We start from the raw sequence: 23,801 nt of genomic DNA on the forward strand, positions 1-23,801 counted from the left end.
CAGACGTAGTCCCCGCCCCTCTGTTTTTGAGTTGGGTTGGGTTAAAATCTCTAAAGACTGCTTTTTCACATAACTGATTTGCTCAGGCAGAGAGAGAGAGGATATACCCTCTGGGACTGCCCCTAGGGTGTGGCCAGAGCTTTTTAATTTCCTGTCTAGTCCTGCTCCTGTGGAGGCAACATAACCCGAAGGTGGTGTATCACCGAGGACTACGTCTGTCAATGAGCTAAGAGAAAAGGATTTTACGGTAAGATTTTACAAAAATCCATTTATTGCTTGAACATACAATAGTAATCAAACAGTAAAAATATAAAGTGCAAAATCCTTCAAACAGGAATTTAAAATGCAACATACAACATAGCAGCTGAACCTGAGAAATATATATATATATATATATATATATATATACATACACACTATACAGTAATAGCAATAAGGGTACTTGCAGGTATTTGCTTGTAGGCACTGTCTGTCTGTGGCTGGCCCGGAAAGCATGTGGCTGCTGTACAGAGCAAAGCCTCTGCTTCCTATGTATGGCTCCTCTATTCACAGGCGGAGTGCATCTGATATCATTCCGCCTGTGAGCCGTACCTATACAGGAAGTAGCGGCTCAGGGCAAGTAAGTGACGGCTGAGCCGGTACTCAGCAGACATCGCGGTAGGTTCTGCTGTGACTAAACCGAATTGGCCCGTGGACCTGTTAATTTTACCGATTCCCCGATCCAGCTATTTTAGCAGTATCGAGGCCGATATCCGATCCTAATATCGGATCGGTGCACCGGTGCGTTTTTGATGAGTTTTACCGCATTCCAGTACATTTCGGTGCAAATAAAATTCTCCATGTTCTACATTTTTTTTTATTGGAAGGCACTGGAATTGACCACACTGGTGTGTGAACTATTAGAAACCATACTATCCATGCCTTTCTGATGCAGAAAAAAATGCACTAGACTGCATGTGATGTGAACTGGCCCCTAAGGTGAAGAAAAAAAAGAGGGGGAGGGAAAATGCAACGAAACTCATCAAAATGCATCAAAAAAGCACTGGAGCGCATTAAAAATGCATCCTGCAGAAAAGCTTCCGAAATGCATCCAGACTGTGATTCTATGGTGTGAACTGACCCTTAATTGTAGTCCAGGAGGCACCATTTATATGATTCCCATAATGGGAGACAGGAGAAGACCAAAAAAATCCCTATAGCATGAAAACATTGATTGAAATTAAATTATAAAATTAAGTTCTCACACTCACAAAAGTTGGTGCTTGACCCTGGCTTTAAGGTAAAAAAAAGTGTATCCTGTACTGGTTACCGTTTCCACTGGCCCTCCCTGCCTGGTACTAATGGATATTCCCATGTGGGGGTGACGTCAGCATGCCTAGACCCCCCTCCAACGCATTTCATCATAAGACATCCTGAGTAGCTGTTAAATATGCAATTTAGGCTTCATTCATTCTGGATGTATTAGGGCTGCATTGGCAGCTTTTTGAAGAGCAACCCCAGCCCATAGATAAGGCAACATGTTGAGCTTCCTTCCAGAGGTGCACGATTAATCGTTAATATATCGTGATTCACCCCCCCCCCCCCCACGATCTTAATCCAGCATTTCCACGATTCGTACAGTGCAGAGCAGTTCTCTGCTCACAGCTGTCAAAAAAAAAAAATCGCCTTGCCTTGCTTTATCAAGGCTGAGAGATAACTATAAACATTTTTTTTTTTTCTTAAAGGGATGAACTTCGTATGTAAATGAGTTTCGTTTAGCCACTTAAAGCCGAGTTCCAGCCCTTTTTGTGTTAAAAGCCAGCAGCTACAAAAAGTGTAGCTGTGGACTTTTTTTAAACACACTCCGCTATGCCACCATGAGCCAGCGATGCGGCCACTCGAAGCCTCGCTCCTCTCCCTCTCTCTGTGTTGCCGGCATCACTAGTGTGGACATTGGCTGTGACAGCTTTCGGCTTCACACTGTGCATGTGTGAGTTGCGCTGTGTGTCCTGAATGGCTGGGCAATCTTCTGGGACCTGGGATGTGTTTCAGAAGATTGCAGGGAGGGGGAGAGGAGAACTTCTGCTCGAGCCGCCAAGGCACCCGGAGCGGAAGGGGGAGCGGGTAACTGTCAAAACATGGTACCTGCCCCCCCCACCTAAAAAAATATTAAATGCCAAATGTGGCTTGTCAGGGGCTCAGGAGTATTTGCTAAGCCTTTTTCTGACACTTGTTGCTTCAAAGTTAAAATCAGTATTCTTTTGCTAGAAGATTCCTTAGAACCCACAAACATAATAATTCACAGCCTGTTTCCTACTGCACACGCACGAGTCTAACTGCACTTTTTCTGACTGGCCCCGCTGTCTTCTGGGACTTATGTGTGTTTCCCAGAAGGCAGTGGGAGGGGGGGGGGAAGGAGGAGGGGCCGCAAATAACGTAGGTTGCTGTGGCACCTTACACGGAAATGGGAGTGGGTATCCGCACCCCCCCCAAAAGGTGCCAAATGTGGCACCGGAGGCGGGGAGGAAGCGGTAAATCGGAGCTTCCATTATTGGGTGGAAATCGGTGTTAATGTGGAATGCATGTTCCTTGCTAAAGAACATTATTTCCATCAAGTTGTTATGGGTATAGTTGAGCTTTAAATATTTATCATAGGAAGGGTGGTTTGTCTCTAGAATTTATGCAGCTGCTTCATTTGCTGAACTGGCCGTATGAAGTACACGGGTTACGTTATACATTTAATTCAGCAAATTACCTAAAATAGCTGGACACAGCCACTGTAAGGCCCCTTTCACACAGGCGGACCGTTCAGATCCGCCTGTCCATTTTTTTGGCGGATCTGAACGGTCCCCTCATGCATCTCTATGGGGGATCGGATGTCAGCGGAGACATGTCCGCGGACACCCGATCCGATCCGTCAAATCTGGACGGATGGAAACCCTATTTTCCATCCGTCCAGTGGATCGGATAGGATCGGATGAGAACGGACTGACAGTCTGTTCCCATCCGATTTCCCCCATAGAGATGCATGGGGAACTGACAGCTGTGTCTCCGCACACAGCGCGGACACACAGCTGTCATTCTTCTGCTCAGCGGGGGATTGGCGGCTCGATCCCCCGCTGAGAAAAGCGGAGTCCGTTTTGACGGACTGCTGTGTGAAAGGGGCCTTAGGAGATTATTACACAGTGCTAAAAATAAAGAACAGCAAGAAAGTAAAAATGTGAATGTGATATCAATGACTTTCAGGTGAACTTTACAATAACTGCGTTCTGAGAATACATTTGTAGCTTCACCTTAAAAAGGTAAAATTTATCAAGTTTTAAAATTGCTGCCCAACATTTGTGTTTTCATTTTCAGCCACAATTGTATTACAGGAACATAAAGATTGTTCAGGTGATAAAACCAGAACGGGGACGTATGTAAATATATCATTCTATGCTCCAGAAGAAGAGCAAACAAAGCGCCATTTGTCTCCAGTCCCCCACAGGCTGTGATTTTAATATTTGCTAAATCTCTTGTGAGTGTATTGGAGAAGAATGTGTTTACATAAACCTCAGGAGTTCCCACAGAGATGGAAGCGTCATCTCAATTTCTTTTAGCATTCCGTTCATCTGTGATATCTGAAAAGAATGTTTCCTTTACCATTCGATAGAACTCATCACTATATTACACACTTAGAAGTGGGTTGTGTTCACAGCTTCCAGCTGCTAAGAATTTTTAAGTTCATTCTTTTCCCCTATGAATTTCAAGGCAGCGTGTATACTGGATGTCTTTATAGGTACAGGCGGTCCCCGGGCTACAAACATCCGACTTACAAATTATTCCTACTTACAGACGGAGGGAGACAACAGGAAGTGTTGCTCAGAGAAAGGAAGTCGAGTGAGGGCAAGATGATCTTGGAGGACCGGAGCGACGTCAAACGTCGTTGCCTAGCAACCGGTTTTAACCACTTTACCGCTGAGTACCGTAGTACTACTGCGGCAAAGTGGCTCTTGTAGGTCTGACGACGTAGACCTACGTCGCCAGACTCCTCCCCTGTAGGCGGCACTCGCGCACCGCCGGAGGCGCGCTCCCGCTGTTTTCATTCACAGCGGGAGTCGGGGAATCCAGTTTGGAGATCCGCCCGCTTGTGTAAACAGAGCGGGCGGATCTCCTCAGTGACAGGGAGTGACAGATCGGACTGTTCAGCATAGCTGGACATCCGATCTGTCCGTGTCTCACACAGTCACCTCCCCCCCCCACACGTCAGTAAGCACCAGGCATACATTAACCCCTCCCTCTCCAATAAAATTAACCCCTTCCCTGCCAGTGTCATTTTTACAGTAACAGTGCATATTTATAGCACTGATTACTGCAGTAATGTCACTGGTACCCCCAAAAGTGTCAAAAATGTCAGTCAGGGGTCCGATCTGTCCGCGCAATGTCGCAGTCCCGCAAAAAAAAATCACAGATCGCCGCCATTACTCGTTAAAAAAAAACCCACCAAAAATGACATAAATCTTTCCCTTTGTTAGTAAACGCAATAACTTTTGCGCAAACCAATCAAAATACGCTTATTGCGATTTTTTTTTTTTTTTTACCAAACATGGGTAGCAGAAAACAAATTGGCCAAATTTTTTTAAAAAAATTGGTTTTTACATCTTTTTTGGGGGGAATTTCATATAAAAAAAATGTTAAAAAATTTGTTATTTTTTCAAAATAAACGCTCTTTTTTTGTTTATAGCGCAAAAAGTAAAAATTGCACTGGTGATCAAATACCACCAAAAGAAAGCTCTGTTTGTGGGAAAAAAAGGACGTAAATTTTGTTTGGGTACGGCGTCGCATGACCGCGCAATTGTCAGTTAAAGTCGCACTGCGCCGAATCGCAAAAAGTGGCCCAGACGTAAGACAGCTCTAGTGGTAAAGTGGTTAAGGGCTGATTTTTTTTTTTTTTTTTTGGTGTAGTTGTGAAGTCTGAGGTCTTTTTGACCCCGAATCTCACAATAAAGAGGACCTGTCATGCCTATTTCTATTACAAGGGATGTTTACTTTTTTTTTTTTTTTAAAACTTTGTAAAAATAAAAAATAATGAATACAATAAATAGGGAAAAATAAATTAAAGTGCCCTTTCCCCGTTAGCTCCCGCGCAGAAGCGAACGCATACGGATGTCCCGCCCACATATATAAACGGTGTTAAAACCACACACATGAGGTATCGCCGCGATCGTTGGAGCGAGAGTAATAATTTGAGCCCTAGACCTCCTCTGTAACTCTAAGCTGATAACCTGTAGAAGTTTTTAAAGTGTTGCCAACACCAAAATCTGTCGCCATTCCGCGAGCGTGCGCAATTTTCAAGCATGACATGTTGGGTATCTATTTACTTGGCGTAACATTATGTTTCACATTATGGAAAAAAATTGGGCTAACTTTACTGTTTTCTTATGTTTTAATTCAAAAAAGTGAATTTTTCCCAAAAAAATTGCGTTTGGTAAACCGCTGCGCAAATACAGTGTGATAAAAAATATTGCAACGATCTCCATTTTATTCTCCAGGGTCTCTGCTAAAAAAAAAAAAATATATAATGTTTGGGGGTTCTAAGTAGTTTTCTAGCAAAAAAAAAAAAACAACTAATTTTAGCTTGTATACACCAAGTTTTAAAAATAGGCCTGGTCTTAAAGTGGTTAAAGCTAAAACCTCAAACAATTGTGGTTTAGTTGGAGAGCGGCAGTTCTCTCTGGAACTCCTCGGACGTGCCCCCTGCAGTACATCCACCACCCGTTGTGCAGTGAAGAATACAGCGTGTGCCTTTCAAAGAACATTGTGTGTTCCACATATTAGGGAAGGTCACCAGTGACTCGGTGCGGTGTGCTCCTGGGCCGGCAGCCTGACTTTCCTGCGAAAAATATGAAAATCTATTGGAAATGTCTTTAATGTTAATGGCCTCCTTATGTGTAGAGGAGATTTATGTGTGTGATCATTTCTGGCTGCTGAGAACTGCCAGCATCAGAGCTTGCCTGAGTTACAACACATTAAAAATACGGTTTTCATTTTGTATCCGTGGAAAATTTTAGAGGAAGCTACTGAAATACATTATTTTTTAAAGGCTAAAGCTGGCCAAACATGGATCGAAACCCAGTCCCAACAGGGACCGGTTGATTTACCATCCATGTATGGACAAGCTGGTTTTGCACCGATCGACTTGTGTACAACCAGTGTGTCGGGTTTTTCCTGAACGATCCGTGCCGCTAGCAACACTGATCATTGTGTTCTGACGGCAGGGACAATTCCACAGCGGGAGGGATTCCCCCCCCCCCCCCATCCATATCAAATGTATGGAGGGGGGAATCGACCAAGCAGGTTGAACAAGGAAAATCCTGTAATGTATGGGTTGCCTAACTTCACCTTTTTAGGCTGTTAAAAGGTTACACCAAAATGAAAATTCTAGGCCAAAACCAAAAAATCAGGATGCACTTGGCCAAAAACTGAAACCGAAATGGACCGTTTTAAAAATTCTTTTTTTTTTGTTTAATCAATGTTGCTGGCGTTTCTGCATTGCAGTCAGTGGGAGGTGACTTTTACATTGAAGTGAATTGGGGGGTGTTTTTTTGCATTGCAGGCCATGGGGGGGGGGCTTTTTTTTGCATTGTGGTCAACAGGGGGCCTTTTTTTGCATTGTGGTCAACAGGGGGCCTTTTTTTTGCATTGTGGTCAACGGGGGGGGGGGGGGGGGGGCCTTTTTTTTGCATTGTGGTCAACGGGGGGGGGGGGCCTTTTTTTTGCATTGTGGTCAACGGGGGGGGGGGGGCCTTTTTTTTGCATTGTGGTCAACGGGGGGGGGGGGCTTTTTTTTGCATTGTGGTCAACGGGGGGGGGGGGCCTTTTTTTGCATTGTGGTCAACGGGGGACCTTTTTTGCATTGTGGTCAACGGGGGGGGGGGGGGGCCTTTTTTTTTGCATTCCGGTCAACGGGGGGGCCTTCTTTTGCATTGCGGTCAACGAGGGAAGGGGCCTTTTTTTGCTTTGCGGTCAACGGGAGGGGGCCTTTTTTTGTGTTGTGGTCAAGGGGGGGCCCTGTTTGTGCGTTGCGGTCGGGGGGGGGCTTTTTGTTGCATTGCGGTTGGGGGGGGGGACTTTTTGTTGCATTGTGGTCAATGGGCTTTTTTTTTTTTTTTTTTTTTATACCAAATCGGTCAATGGGAGGCCTTTTTTGCATTGAAGTCAGTGGGGAGGAGCATGCCATTATGGGCACTTTTTTTTTTTTTTTATTGGCAAAATGCAGATAACCCAATTTTCAGCGGCTGATATATCCGTGCATCCCAAGTTACAACCATATTTTGGTTTGCTCATTGCAAATCATCCTTTCATTTGTTCACTTCGTTCTCCTCGTTTATTCATATTACTGTATTTGGTATGTGTATATATTTCTAGTAGCAGAGCTGGGCACTATCGTTGTATAAATGACCTGGTTTTTCCCTGCTGTGCTTTTTCATTATATCTGCTGTAGGGACTGTTGGGAGTGTCTGTGAGGAAGATCTCATTCTGAGTTTTGTGTCATTTTGTTGCAGAATGTTACTGAGCCCGACTTACGGAACAACCGTCTGCTGGACGACGTGGTGCAAGCTTTGTTCACCGCTCGGTATGTTGGATCCTGGTTTTCTCTCTTCGTCTATGTACTTGGCAAAATCTTACAATGAGAGGAGTCAGGCTGCATTCACATGTCAGCGTATTGATTGCGGGCAGAATCGCCGCGATTCTGCCCGCAATCCGGAAATCATTGCAAATCGCGGGACGCATGTGCGTTGCCCGTGATTTGCAATAGCACCCCAAACGCTGTGCGATGTTGCCGCGATTTCCGGCTGCCGAAAATCGCGGGACGCATTACGCCCAAAAAAGTACAAGAGCTTCTTTGGAGCGTAATGCGTCCCTCGATTTTTTTTTTTGCGCGATGTTACCGCGATTCAGCAGGCGGAAATCGCAGCAACATCGCACAGCGTTTGGGGTGCTATTGCAAATCACGGGCAACGCACAGGCATCCTGCGATTTGCAATTATTTCCGGATCGCGGCGATTCTGCCCGCGATCAATACGCTGACATGTGAATGCAGCCTCATTGTCTAATGTTGGAATCCTCTCCAATCTGCTGTTTTTTTATATATTGTTTTGTTCTAATGAATGTGTAGAATGAAGGAAAACAAAACACATACACACCCACATATATATATATATATATATATATATATATATATATATATATATATATATATATATATATATATATATATATATATATATATATATATATATATATATATATATATATATAAATAATATCTCTATTAAATTAATGCAAAATGTGGGCCAGGTGTGTGTGTATGTATATATAAAAAAAAAAAAATATATATATATATATATATATATAATTATCTCTATCAAATGAATGCAAGGGGCGGGCCAGGGACAATCAGCCTGGGGAGGAAAGTGCTGAATGATGCTTGTCATCCTTTGGCTAGGAAATTAGGTGGGGCTCTATCTGACTTGCTGCAGCTTCAAATGCACATTGTGAGAAACTCCCAGTGTGCGGTGAAATCAGAGGAAGCCATTTCAGTCCAGGAGAGGAGGCGGCACAACTGTGCAAGACAGAAGGGAAGGCCAAAGGTCCACTTTAGGGTGGTTCTAAAGGCCACCCCTGCATTAGGGTAAGAAATGTCCTAGTAGTTGTTTTGCTGCTCCTCCACCTCCCTATATAATTGAGTCCTATCTCAGTCCAGCGCTATGCCTGTCTGCAGTGGCTCTGGTCTCTCTTCCTCTCCTCACAGTGTACAGAAACAGCATTGGGAGCCATTGGCTCATGCTGCTGTCAATCAAAACTTGTGAAGAAAGGGGTGGGGTGGAGCCACACTGTGCCTCTAACACGCACAGCCCAGCTTTGGGGGTGTGAAGCCCGCACATGGTTTGCCATGGGGGCAGACTCAGGAGAGGAGCTGAGAGCGCCAGTGTGGAAACCCTAGAAGAGGAGGTTTGGGATGCTCTGTATTTTTTACAAGCGCTTTAACCACTTCAGCTCCAGAAGGTTTACCCCTCCCTTCATCACCAGGCCATTTTTTGCGATACGGCACTGCGTTATTTTACCTGACAATCGCGCAGACATGCAACACTTTACCCAAGTAAAATTTGTGTATATTTTTTGTCCCACAGATAGAGCTTTCTTTTGGTGATATTTGATCACCTCTATATAGCGCTATAAACAAAAATAGGGCGACAATTTAAAAAAAGAAAAAAATGTTTTTACTTTCTGCTAAACCGTGTTACACATAAAATTGCAATTTCCGCCGTTTTATTCTCTAGGGTCTCTGTTAAAAAAAATATATAATGTTTGGGGGGTTTTTAGTACTTTTCTGGCAAAAAATACTGATTTTTTTTTTTTCTAATTGTAAACAACATATTTCAAAAAAAGGCCGGGTCCTTAAAGCGGAGTTCCAGCCTCACACACTCACCTGTCCAACGGTCCAGCGATGCGGCCGCCCGAAGCCTCGCTCTTCTCCCTCTCTGCTCTGCGGCACCGGCATCACTGGGTGTGGGCACCCGGCTGTGACAGTTTGCGGCTTCACAGCCGGGTACGCACTGCGCATGCGCGAGTTGCGCTACGCGTCGTGATTGGCTGGCAATCTTCTGGGGCCTCTGATATGTCCCAGAAGATTGCAGGGAGGGAGGGGGAGAGGAGAACTTCCGCGCAGGGTGCCGCGGCGCTACGAGCGGAAGTGGGAGCGGGTACATGTCAAAACTAGGTACCCGCTCCCCCCCCAAAAAAAATGACATGCCAAATGTGGCATGTCAGGGGGTTAGAACTACCTAAAGCGGAAGTTCCACTTTTGGGTGGAACTCCACTTTAAGTGTTTAAAAATGAATTAAATAGTGTTTTTCAGTTTGTGGCGCTCAGATAGTTAAGTTCCGCTTTAAGATTCTAAAAGCTCTTTCAGTAGAAACTCTACACGTCTTTGTTTAGACCAGAGTTTTATAAAAGGCTAATTTTTTAATGAAAAGTAATGAACCTTCAACTGATAAAGGACAATCCAATTCTGTCCCGGATCACTTCTCCCCATTGCCCTGAATGCGCACCGCATGAACTTTAATTTTAATCAGGTGTTATTGTTGTTGAGAAATATTTTCAGAATTCTGTTTGAAAGAAAACAGTGCCTGCTTTGGGTACATCTGGGTATTTTGATTGCGTTTTTTGTTTGGAGGTTAAGCATCTGTACATTTACATATTGAATTATGCAGATTGCAACATAATCTAATTTGCTTCCTCTCCAACGACAAATGAAATCTTCCTGCAGGATCTTAGCGAGGGTTGCTGCTTCACGTTGATATAGCTGAGCGCGGCGGCAGACTCGAGCCAGACACCACGGGGTACTGATTGGATTTTAATTTTTATTTTTTTTTTACATTTTCATTTTGTCCGTTTTTTATACTCGTTTCTTTTCTATCTTCACCTGTTCTTCCTTCACAGCTTGAAATTAGAGCTGTCATGTGAAAATAAAGTTTAATTTATATTCTCTCTGCCCTCGGATTCCCTGAGCTGCTGCCATTCCACCACCACCAGTCGATTGCATAGGTCTTGTTTGAACAGAAGCTCAGCAAATTATTGCGTTGTTCTGGGTTATTGAAGTGTGGCAGAGGAAGAGAGAAGTTTTTTTTTTTTTTTTTTTTTTTTTTTCTCCTCCCCTTGTCTGAGAGGTATAGTCAGCCCTCTTTTGCCTTTATTATCCTTTCAACAGTTTTTTTTTTTTTTTTTTCAAAGTAGACCTGTGCTCAAATGTTAAAGTAGATGCAAACCCAATCGCTAAAGTATGTATGTTAAAGGGCTCATTTAAATCTGCTTCGTCTTTAACACACATTAAAGTGCCTACTTCCTCAACATACTTAGATGCTTTTTTTAAAGCTTTAATGAAGCTTGGCAAATACCCTGTGTTTGTTGCTTTTCAATTTGTTTTACAGGGGCCAAGTAGAACCCCAGCTCTTTGGAGATCCTTAGCTCTTAGGAGATTCCCAGCTCATTAGTTCCCCTGTTCAGCAGATCCCCAGCTCATTAGTACCCCCACTCAGCAGATTCCTAGCTCATTATTACTCCTGTTTAGCAGATTCCTAGCTCATTATTCCCTGTTTAGCAGATCCCGAGCTCCTTAGTACCTCCACTCAGCATATCCCCGGCTCGTTGGTACCCGCGTTCAGCGGATCCCCGGCTCGTTGGTACCTGCGTTCAGCGGATCCCCGGCTCGTTGGTACCTGCGTTCAGCGGATCCCCGGCTCGTTGGTACCTGCGTTCAGCGGATCCCCGGCTCGTTGGTACCTGCGTTCAGCGGATCCCCGGCTCGTTGGTACCTGCGTTCAGCGGATCCCCGGCTCGTTGGTACCTGCGTTCAGCGGATCCCCGGCTCGTTGGTACCTGCGTTCAGCGGATCCCCGGCTCGTTGGTACCTGCGTTCAGCGGATCCCCGGCTCGTTGGTACCTGCGTTCAGCGGATCCCCGGCTCGTTGGTACCTGCGTTCAGCGGATCCCCGGCTCGTTGGTACCTGCGTTCAGCGGATCCCCGGCTCGTTGGTACCTGCGTTCAGCGGATTCCCTGCTTAGTACTACCTCCAGCTTTGCTGATTCTCTGGTTTGCTGATCCTCCTCTCTCTTCATTCCCTGCTGACCTCCCACTATATTGCTCCCACGCTGCTCACCATGTGTGACTTCTGCTTGTTTCTTCTGCTTTGGTCTCCCAGCTCTGCTGGTCCTCCTCTCTCTCCGGTCTCTGCTCACCTTCCGCTTGAGCGTTCCCATGTTGCACACCACATGTGCTGTCTACTAGTTGCCCTGCTCCAGTCTGAACCCCGCTCACCTTCCTGCTGCATGCTGCACACCAGATGTGACGCCTGAACCAGACAGAATATATACACATGAACCAGAAGTGACTGCTGATGACGTCTTTCTGGTTTGCTTGTTGGTTTCCCAGGGCATCCTGGCATATCTCATAGCTGCAATGCCGCCAAAACAAAGCGAAGTTAACGGTGAATAAAAGCCCCTCAAAAGCTGCAGGTGCTGTTAGCGAGCGTTGTTGGAGACTTCTGTGGAGGCTTTTGAGATGCTTTGAATCACCAAGAAAACGACATGGGGTATAATTTTTAAAGCAAATGCAAGGTGTGAACATGACTGCAAGGTAACTATTTTTAGTCAGGGGGGCTTTGATTGGCATCCAGATTGCTTTAAAAAAGTATGTCCAATGCCACATTTTAAAGCAAGTGAAAAAAAGCCCATGAAGTGGAGCTAAACTTACCTTTTCTTCAATGGTCCTTGTCCCTCGCCGACACCTTCTTCTGGGTGCCGATCTTTAGCCATATTCATTGGTCGATGTGGGGTGACGTCACTTAGTATTTCTGGCACACAGGGACCCGTGTGCTGGCAATATAAGCTGAGCTGCTACATGCAAGCTCAGTTTGCATGCTGGAGAATGCTATGATCAGGCAGGTAAGTATATTTTATTGCAGAAGAGACGTTCCATGTCTTTTCTGTTTTAAAGAGGCTGCCAAATGTTTGTTCTGCTTTAACGTTTTAAAGCAGTGCTCCAGCCCTCCAACCTAACAGAAAAATTTAAGTCGGCAGCTACAAATACTGTAGGACACTCACCTGTCCTGGAATCCAGCAATGTTTCCATCGGCTCTTGGGTGCTGCCGTCGCCATAGCAGCCTGTAAGGGGAAACCGGTGTTCCGTGAGAATTACCTACCCGTGAGAAAAACCTACCCTCGTCACTTCCGGTGTACGAAAGTGTCTGTAACGCCGCGGAATTACATTAAAACAGCTCGCCAGAAATATCATGTGATCTCCACTGCTATCCCTGACACTTCCCTGGTCTTGTCTACTAAATATAAAACCGGCGGCGGCTGTATGACAACATAAATCACGGAGCCGCCAGCCGCTTTTATATTTAGTAGACAAGATCAGGGAAGTGACAGGGCAAGGAGCGGAGCTTACTCATATTGCAGTACAGCTGTTTTAATGTACCCGCCGCGATGGTAGGTTTTTTCCACGGAACAGTCATCATTTCAGACTAGTGTGCATGCGCACTAGCGGCTGTGAGCATGCGCACTGCCAGGGTAGGTTTTTCTCACGGGGTAGGTAATTCTCACGGAACACCGGCAGTGAAGCCTTGCGGCTTCACAGCTAAATCCCTACTGCGCATGCTCGAAGCGCGCTGCTCTTTGTAAATGGCCCACTTTTTGGGTGGAACTCCGCTTTAATACAATTTTAAGTGCCTTGTAGAGGCATGTCCTGTTATAGGATGACAGCTTTCTTTCTCTTTCTCCCAATCACTCACAAGCTTCTGGTGGAGGCTGCAAATGGGCATTTCAACACATAGCCCACGTGATCAATGTCTGCAAACCTTAGAAAGCCATGCAGGCATCACTGGAGTGCATGTAGACCGGCAGTGGCGTTGGTGTTTTCTGAGTTGCTGACACACAACAAGCATGCAACAGTTGAAATCAGAACTCCAATCAGAAGAAAAGGTCAGTGCTGACATGATGCGTATTATTTTCAGACTCACCGCTCTGCAGGTACTGTTCCCGTCCTCTTGTGGATTGAATGGCACATAGCGTCATGTGGCCTACTTCCTGTGAGTTTAGGCTGTTGTGCATACTCCCTCTTGAAGTGTGAACACCAGCATGGGCTCAGAGTACCACTGCACAGCATGCCGTTCTGTCCAGGAAAGAACCGTCCACTGATGCTGGAGGTGAAGAGGAAGATCTCGTCATGGCAGGCGACCATCCAGAACACTGCAGGATTTAAAGTGGAACTAAACTCCGGAATTTACTTACCTTATCTCCTGTGGTCCAGCGCCCATTAGGTCTCACTGGCTTCTTCCAGGCATCTTCAAGGTACCATCTTGATTGGCCGGTGCAGGGTGACTTCCCTGCATGCCTAGGATTTCAGTCATCCCGGCACACAGGTACAGTACCGGCGCAGCTCAGTGTACATTCTAAGGAAGATTGTGAGCGAGCATGTAGGTTTTATTTAATTTAACAGACTGCCCGCAGTTTTATAAAAATTACTTTTGTTCCGCTTGTCAGATGGAATTGCATTTCTATACAGTATGTCTATTGGCGCTTTTCCACTGCATGGTACGGATCGGTTTGGCTCGGTTTGGCGCTTTACCACTGCATAGTACCGCTTGGTACGGGTTAGAACGGTTCGGTACGGTTTGGTACAGCGGCGCTTTTCCACTACATGGTACCATATCCCACAATCCTTTGCATGCAGCATTGATTGTTTGTTACTACTAGCCACTGGGAGATTTCTGCAGCATATTTGGCAAGTACAGAATCACAGTATATATAAAATATCCAAAGTGGTTGGAGGAAAGCTTCAGAATGGCAAACATGTTTTTATTACAAATGATGTGAGCAGACTGCAGTTCCAGTTAAGCTGCTATGCTTTTCAATATTATTGCTGAAACTTGGTGTTTTGGAGTAGTCTTGACCTCAAACTGTCATGCTTTAAATAACTGAGGTGAAGATGAAATACTTTATTGCAGAACTGTTGTTTTTATGAGCTTGTCCTGGCTAGTTGTTTTGACTTTTTCCTTGTGGGTTGGATCGTATTAAAAACATGATGTGATACAAGAGAATCACAGAACTGTGAGTGGTACGGTTGGAATGTAGGTTGCCAGCTGGAGGACTGTGACTTATAAATGAATGACATCCAAGCACTGTTTTCCTTTTATCGATAGTTGTGAAATGTTGTGCCTGTGGGGGCAGAAGGAGCTTAGTGTGGCCTGTTGAAAGCCATTGCCATTTTTCTTTTAAGCTGAACCTCGGGCATAAAAACCTTCAAATATTCCTCAATAGCTGCAAATGATATAAATCCTCTGCATCAAATGGCTTTGCTGACCCAGAAATGACCTTGTAAATGTAGTTGTGACATCACTCTGCTTACAAAGAGAGGAACCCAGCAGGACCCACCCACTACAGGGTGCTTGCAGAAAAGTACAAGGGGCGGAGACCAGACCAGGAGCGACAGCAGCAGTGACCGGTCTTTATTGCTTGCATCAGGTTTTTTTTTTCATCCAGAACATGGCGGAATGATGTTCCGCCACCTCTGGCTGACCTGCACTTTTCAACTTGTCACACAGAAGCCGGTGAAGGATTTTTTGCACTTGCTTCCTCCAACAGATTCTGTGTTAGCACCAGGCACCCAGGGCACATTCCCCACATTTGCTGGTGGGTGCCCGGACTCCCCGCACCGCCTGTATTGATTTTTATTTATTTTTCTGGGGATTCGGGAGAAGGCTTCTATGTCCGCTTATCAGAACTGTGTAGCATGCAGCCGAATGAGGTGTTGTGAGCCAGAGCAATGTTAGCGGCACATTACTGAAAACCCGGTCATACCAAACACAACGGTGTCTGCTGCATTATGACTTTGCAAGAGGTGAGAGAGCTAGAGGGGCATTTATAAAGGGTGGGAGGCATTTGTGAAAGCTGTGGGGGCATCTGTGACAGCTGGGGGCATTTGAAAAGCCTGCGGGGCATTTCCATTTATGAGAGATGGGGGACATTTGCAAAGGCTGGGGGGGGGGAATTTGTAAAGACTGAGGTGAATTTGTGAGAGCTGGAGGCATTTGTAAAGACTGGGGTCATTTGAGAGCTGAGGAGGCATTTGTAAAGATCGGGTTCATTTGAGAGCTGGAGGCATTTGTAAAGACGGGAGCCATTGCGAGATTTGCGAGAGCTGGGGGGGGGGGCATTTGCGAGAGCTGGGAGGGGAGCCATTTGCGACAGCTGGGATGGGGGTCACTTGCGAGAGCTGGGGGGGGCATTTGTGAGAGCTTTGTAAAGGCTGAGGGGCATTTGTAAAGATTGGGGTTATTTGAGAGCTGGAGACATTTGTAAAGACTGGGGTCATTTGAGAACTGAGGAGGCATTTGCAAGGGCTGGGGGCATTTGCGAGAGCTGGGGGGGTCACTTGCGAGACTGGGGTCATTTAACAGCTGAGGAGGCATTTGTTAAGACTGGGGTGAGGAGGCATTTGTAAAGATCGGGGTCATTTGAGAGCTGGAGGCATTTGCAAGGGCTGGGAGCATTTGTAAAGACGGGAGCCATTTGCTAGAGCTGGGGGGGGTAGCCATTTGCGAGAGCTGGGGGGGGGGCCATTTGCGAGAGCTGGGAGGGGAGCCATTTGCGAGAGCTGGGGTGGGGGGTCACTTGCGAGAGCTGGGGGGGGGGCATTTGTGAGAGCTTTGTAAAGGCTGAGGGGCATTTGTAAAGATTGGGGTCATTTGAGAGCTGGAGGCATTTGTAAAGACTGGGGTCATTTGAGAGCTGAGGAGGCATTTGCAAGGGCTGGGGGCATTTGCGAGAGCTGGGGGGGGTCACTTGCGAGAGGTGGGGGGGTCACTTGCGGGAGCTGGGGGAGCATTTGTGAGAGCTTTGTAAAGGCTCGAAGGGCATTTGTAAAGGCTGGGGACAGGATTAGGGACGTGATTGGGGGCAGAGAGTTGGCCGGGGAAGGTGAGTTCTGCCCCTTTTCTCTGAGGAAAAAAAGCCTGGTCTGCACAGAGGCAAAGTGCAGAAATAGTTTCATGCTGCACAGATCTGGAACAAATGTGCCGAGTTTTAACCACTTGCCGACAGCCCCATAGCAAATTTCCTGCTACAAGGTGGCCGCGCTGCACAGGATGTTACGTGTATATCCTGCACTTCTGGGAATCGGGGGCGAATGCGTGGTGCCAGCGGCTCGCTGATTTTACACAGTAGGAGCTGATCAGCAGGTCCCGTGGACCCAATATCTGCCAGCACCCACTGATCGTTCTGTAAACAAGACAGATTGCCCTTCTGTCAGTAGGGACGGCATGGATCCTGTGTTCCTGTAAAGCAGTAACACACCGATCCATGCCTTCTATTAGTACTTCTACACAGTAAGAAAGCACAGGCTAGGCACACAGTTAACCCTTTGATCGCCCCCTGATGTTAACCCCTTCCCAGCCAGTGTCATTAGTACTATGATAGTAGAGTGCATATTTTTAGCACTGATTGTCATTGGTTCCCCAATGACAATCAGTATTATTGTCATTGGTTCCCCAAAAAGTGTCAAAAGTTTGTTAGGTGTCCGATTTGTCCGCCTCAATATCGCAGTCCTGCTATAGGATGCTGATCGCCGCCATTACTAGTTCAAAGAAATAAATAAAAATTCTATAAATCTATCCCATAGTTTTGTAGACTCCGCAAACCAGTATACGTTATTGAGATTTTTTTAACCAAAAATATGTAGCAGAATACAGATTGTCCTAAATTGATGAAGAAATTCGATTTTTTTTTTTTACATTTTTTTTTTATTGGAAGTGTTTTATGGCTGAAAGAGAAAAAAAAAATATATCTTTTTTTTTTTTTTTTTTGAAAATTGTATTTTTTGGTTAGCGCATAAATTAAAATGAAGAGGTGATCAAATACAACCAAAATAAAGCTTTATTTGTGGGGGGAAAAAGGACATAAATCTTATTTGGGTACAGCGTCGCATGACCGCGCAATTTCCAGCTATAGTAACGAAGTGCCGTATCGCAAAAAATAGCCTGGTCATGAAGGGTGGTAAATTTTCCGAAGCTGAAGTGGTTAAAGTGATTCTAAACCTTAACAGTTTTTTTTTTTTTTTTTAAAGGCAAACACGTTATACAGTACTTACCTGCTCTGCAGCTCCTCTTCTGGGATCCGCTGCTGGTGCTCATGGCTCCCTCCCTAACAAGCTGGTTGTTGGGGGGGTACTCATGCAGGCTTGCTCCCGAGCCCCGCTGCCTGCATCCATAGACCCAGACAGCAAGGTTTTGGGGATTTGACCCCCCCTCCGTGCGCTCCCTATTTAACCACCTCTAGACTGCCCCACCGTGTATTTACGTCGCTACTTTGACGTTAAAGCGGAGTTCCACCCAAAAATGGAACTTCCGCTCTTTTGTTTCCTTCCCCCCTCCGGTGTCATATTTGCCACCTTTCACAGGGGAGGGGGGAACGTACCCTTCCCGACTTACGGGATACGGCAGCCCTCCCTCCTCCGCTGCCTTGCCAGTAGGAATGCGCAGCGTGCTTCGCGCATGCGCAGTAGGGACCCGTCCATGAAGCCGCAAGGCTTCACTGCCGGGTTCCCTGACCAGCAATGGCGGTGGCAGCACCCGGCAGCCGACGGAAACATCGGCTGTGGTGCCGACATTGCTGGACTCCAGGACAGGCAAGTGTCCTCATATTAAAAGTCAGCAGGTACAGTATGTGTACAGTATGTGTAGCTGCTGACTTTTAATTTTTGGAGAGGAAGGCGGAACTCTGCTTTAAAAACCGTGGTTATGGCAGCAGGTAGTTGCCATAACCCTGGTATTTTTTTAAAGGGAGGGTGGCCCGCCTTAACATAAAGGTGGTCCCAGCGGCGGATTTGTCACGGGATCACCTTTATGGACGGCGGGAGAGGTGCCCCCCCCCCCCCCGCCACTTCCCGGTCGTTTTCCACCCTTACCGGAGCCATCTGTAGCTGGGAAAACAATCCGGTCCATTCTCCTCTTAGGCAGGAAATTGAGTGAGGGCAATATGGCCCCCAATCCACTCTGGCCTTGGAGAACCAGAGCTTCCTCCCAACGGCCTTAACCACCTCAATACAGGGCACTTAAACCCCCTTCCTTCCCAGACCAATTTTCAGCTTTTAGCGCTGTTGCAATTTGAATGACAATTGCGCGGTCATGCAACGCTGTACCTAAACCAAATTTGTATCATTTTTTTCCCCACAAATAGAGCTTTCTTTTGGTGGTATTTGATCACCGTCAGGTTTTTTCTTTTTTGGTGCACAAATAAAAAAAGACTGAAAAGTTTAAAAAAAAAAAAAGTTTTTTTGTTTAGGTTATAAAATTTTGTAAATAGATATGTTTTTTCCTGCACTGATGAGCACTGATGATGCCGCACTGACAGGCACTGATGAGGAGACACTGATGGGGTGGCACCGATGGGGTGGCACTGATGGGGTAGCACTGATATGCAGCACTGATGGGCACTGATATGTGGCACTGATAGATAGCACTGATATGCAGCATTGGTGGGCACTGATGGGCAGCGCTGATGGGCACTGATAGGCAGCGCTGATGGGCACTGATAGGCAGCGCTGATGGGCACTGATAGGCAGCACTGATGGGCACTGATTGGCGGCACTGATGGGCACTGATAGGTGGCACTGTTGGGCGGCAATGATCGGCACTGATTGGCACTGATGGGTGGCACTGATCGGCACTGATGGGGGGCACTGATGGGCACTGATAGGCAGCACTGGTGGGCAATAATGGGCACTGGTGGGCGGCACTGATAGATGGCAATAACGGCACTGGTGGGCAGCACTGATAGATGGCATTGGTGGGCAGCACTGATAGGGAGGGCACTGGGGGGCTCTCTGAGCCCTGTTTGCCATCCCTGGTGGCCATAGTGGGCATCCCTGGTGGTCATGGGTGGGCATCCCTGGTGGCTTAGTGGCACCCCTCCCCCCCCAGGGCTGCACTGGTAATCAATGTTCTGATTACCAGCACAGACCCCCCCTGTGATCAGTGAGTAATTAGAAATACTCACTGATCACCCCCGCAGCAGCACCGATCCTCTCCTCTTCTCCTCACTGACAGGATCTGTCAGGAGGAGAAGAGATCGAAGCCGTTACAACGGCTCTATTTACATTACATGACGGCTGTGATTGGACACAGCCATCATGTGATCAGGAGGGCCAATCACAGGGCCCTCCCGCCGAATGATGTTGCTCTGTGTCCGAGGGACACAGGCACATCGAGATCACGCCGCTGCGCGTGCCCGCGGCGGCGCGATCTCTCTCCTTCTGAAGGACGTTCCGGGACGTCCATTCAGAAGGACGAGACTCCCGCCCGGCCGTATATCTACAATGGCCCGGGTGGGAGGTAGTTAAAGAGCACTTTTTTTTTTTTTTTTTTTTGCTTTTTAGTGTAGAAGTGAGATGTGAGGTCTTTTTGACCCCCTATCTCACACTAAAGAAAACCTGTCCTGCTTATTTCTATTACAAGGGATGTTTACATTCCTTGTAATAGGAATAAAAGTTTTAAATATTTTTTAAAATGAAAGATAAAATAAATAGGAAAAAGAAGCGAACGCATACGTAAGCCGCGCCCACATATGTAAACGATGTTCAAACCACACATGTGAGGCATCGCCGTGATCATTAGGGCGAGAGCCATAATTTGAGCCCTAGACCTCCTCTGTAACTCTAAACTGGTAACTTGTATACATTTTTAAAATGTCGTCTATGGGGATTTTTAAGTACCAATGTTTGTCACCATTCCATGAGCGTGCGCAATTTTGAAGCATGACATGTTGGGTATCTAATTACTTGGCGTAACATTATCTTTCACATTGGGCTAAGCGACCATTCACACTGGCGCAACACGACTTGCTGGGGCGACCTCGGCGCGACATGCACGGACTTCATATCATTGAAGTCAATGCAAGTCGCCTCCAGGTCGCCCCAAAGTAGTACAGGACCCTTTTTCTAAGTCGGAGCGACTTGTGTCGCTCCTATTAGAACGGGTCCTGTACTATTCAATGGCGAGCGACCCACCGCGACTTGTCAGGTGACCAAGTCGCCTGACAAATCGCGCTAGTGTGAATGGGGTCTAACTTTGCTGTTTGCTTATTTTTTAATTTAAAAAAGTGTATTTTTTCCAAAACAATTGCGCTTGCAAGACCGCTGTGCAAATATGGTGTAATAAAAATGTTAGGGGTTCCTTCTCCAATGACCACCAACCTATGGAGGCCCTTTTCCACTGTTAGAATTTTGACTGATCATGCTAATGTACTTCGAGCTGTTGATAGATTAATTTCTAGCAGGGGTTCTCTGAGAGCAGGAAATGATTTTAACCACTTCTGGACTGGAAGATTTTCCCCCTTAATGACCAGGCCATATTTTGCGATTTGGCACTGCCTTACTTTAACGGACAATTGTGCGGTCGTGCAATGCTGTACTCAAATAAAATTGATGTCCTTGTTTTCCCACAAATAGAGCTTTCTTTTGGTGGTATTGGATCACCTCTGCGATTTTTTTTTTTTTTTTTTTCGCTATAAAAAAAAAGAGCGACAATTCTGGGAAAAAAAAAGATATTTTTCACTTTTTGCTATATAACATTCTCAAAAAAAAAGTTAAAAGTCAAACTTTTTTTTATCATTTTAGGTCAATTTGTTTTCCGCTACATATTTTTGGTAAAAGCGCATTAAGCGTTTTTTTATTGGTTTGCGCAAAAGTTATTGCGTCTACTAAGGGAAAGATTTATGTAATTTTTATTGTTTTTTTGTTTACTAGTAATGGCGGCGATCTGCGATTTTTAGTGGGACTGCGACATTGCAGCGGACAGATCGGACCCCTAACTGACATTTTTGACACTTTTTGGGGGGACCAGTGACATTACTACAGTAATCAGTGCTAAAAATATGCACTGTTACTGTAATAATGACACTGGCAGGGAAGGGGTTAACACTGTGGGTGATCAAGGGGTTAAATTTGAGCCTAGGGGAGTGATTCTAACCGGGGGGCGTGGCTTGTGAAATGATTGCAGATACCTGTGTTCCTATATAGAAGGGTCACAGGCGCTCTGTGATCATTCCAGAGAGAAGAACGGTCAGCTGTGTTTACAACAGCCGACCGCCCTTCTCTCTCAGCGGGGAGCGATCGCGGTGGCAGGCGGCAATCGGAGCCGCCTGCCCTGTGCATCCGAGTCTCCACTGCCGAGTGGGGGCACTCGCCCCCTAGCTGCAGGCGCGCGACCAACGTAGGTCTATGTCGGTTCGCGCAGGAGAGCCGCACAGTAAAAAGGCGGCGGGCGGTCGGGAACTGTTTAAGTTAGAAAAAGGTTGAAAAAGGCTTGTTTTAGATTGTGTATTTGGATAGCCCAAAAACGCAGAACTGGAGTATTGTATAGTATTGTGCTGTGTGGGGGGTGGTATTTGAGGGAGCGTAAACATCTTAAGCTGTTACAGCTGATGGTCTGGGAGCTCCCCAGCAATTTATTGCAGTAATGAAATTTCCACTTCACTAATTTACTATAATACATTGATCACATACCTGTTAAGAAAGGAGGATAGCCTTGTGCAAGCCACCAGTTCCCTCTGCTCTGATAAACTGCACGCTTCGGCAAGCACCTGTGGTTAAACAATAACTGGAAAGGGGCCTTTCATTGCAGTCTTTAGTTATTTTACATTTGTAGCCTATAGGAAATCTTAATTAGTGCCATTGTATTCCAAATACTGTTTCTATGAATAGATTATAAATGTGTAGGTGGGGCAGCCATATTTGGTGTAGTTTCCACTCTGCTGGATGTATTGCATTCATTCTGTTCCTGCACCTGTTATGACCTGCCCTTACATTGACCTGAGACATATATATATATATATATATATATATATATATATATATATATATATATATATATATATATATATATATATATATATATATATAATGGTTTAATTGGGCTTTATTTAAGAAGCAAAGCCCTGTAAAAGAATAGTGTAGCAGACAACAATCTCAATGGCAATATGGTCTCAATATCACAACAATACAGCACAAGATATCATTGATTGCTCCACAAAGCCAGCTGAGAAGGGGAGCGACACTTACACATGAAGTGGTAACAAAGACTTTTTTCAGTACAAATCGCTTGACCGCTTACCTACTTCAAAGATGCCATACCCAACCACTGGCCAGTGGAACAATGTACAGTCCTGGAGTCCTTTGTGTCCAAGGTGGAAGTGGCTTTTGGGTGACGAGCTGGCAGAAAGCGCCCCTGTCTTCTTCTGCCTCATCCGTCTCATAAGATCCTGAATCTGATTGGGTGGACGTGGGTCACCCTGCTGGGTCTGTGACTACGCGCCCTGAATCCTCAGATAGTGCGGGTGGATTCCTCCAATTCTGCAACTGCGCACGAAAAGGCTCTGGTGGACGCACTGATTGAATCTGTGCGTGAGACCTTAAAGATGGAGGACGCAGCTGCGACAGAGGCGCTGGTTCCCTTTTCCACTCACAAGCCATCCAGAGCAAAAAAGGTGTTCCTTTTCCCCTCCTATTTTGACAGAATTGTCACATTTCGTTCCAGCCCTCTCTGCTGCACACATTCCCTGAGTGTAAAACTAGCAGGCAGATTACCTCAGTCAGCAGGCATTGAACCAGGGGGAATGGTCTCTTATTCTGTGATTGAGGTGTTTCATCAATTGTCTCTGATAGGGCACCCTAGAGGTGGATCTGTTGGCGTCTCGACCCAACAGACAGGTGCGGAGGTTCGTGGCGTAGTCACGGGATCCTCTGGTGGATGCCACAGACGCTCTGGTGGCCCCGTGGGGTTAGTATCTGATTTACCCTTTTTTTTCTCATAAGCTTCTGCCAAGACTTCTACGCAGGATCGAGGCAGAAAGGATTCTTAGTGGCCCTGGACTGGCCTCGCCGGGCCTGGTAGGCCGATCTGGTGCGGCTGGTCGCCGACGTTCCTTTGAAGCTTTGTCTCAGGAGGATTTGCTGTCCCAAGGGCCAATCTTTCATCCTGGTTTATAGTCACTGGCTTTGATGGCTTGGTTGTTTGAAAGCCAGGTGCTGAAGGATAGGGGTTTGTCTGAATTGGTGATTCCAATGCGGTTAACAGCTAGGAAATCTACTTCTAGGAAGATCTACTATCATACATGGAAGACTTACATCGCGTGGTGTGAGTCTCTCTTGGTGTTCATCCTTGCTCCTTCTCGGTGATTCGGATCTTGACCTTCCTTCAACGGGGGTTGAACAGAAATTGGCCTTG

At 46.0% G+C, this 23,801-nt stretch overlaps 1 protein-coding gene across 1 annotated transcript in view; it reads left to right on the forward strand.

Moving 5' to 3' along the window:
* RAD18 (RAD18 E3 ubiquitin protein ligase) overlaps positions 1-23,801 on the forward strand; it is a 506,049-nt gene that overhangs the window by 44,056 nt on the left and 438,192 nt on the right. The window contains exon 3 of the mRNA XM_082265473.1: positions 7,524-7,594. Within this exon, the coding sequence (XP_082121599.1) occupies positions 7,524-7,594 (71 nt within the window). The remainder of the gene's footprint in view (positions 1-7,523; positions 7,595-23,801) is intronic.

Source organism: Pelophylax lessonae (genome assembly GCF_965119305.1).
Source record: "Pelophylax lessonae genome assembly, chromosome: 8".
NCBI classification, from domain to species: Eukaryota; Metazoa; Chordata; class Amphibia; order Anura; family Ranidae; genus Pelophylax; species Pelophylax lessonae.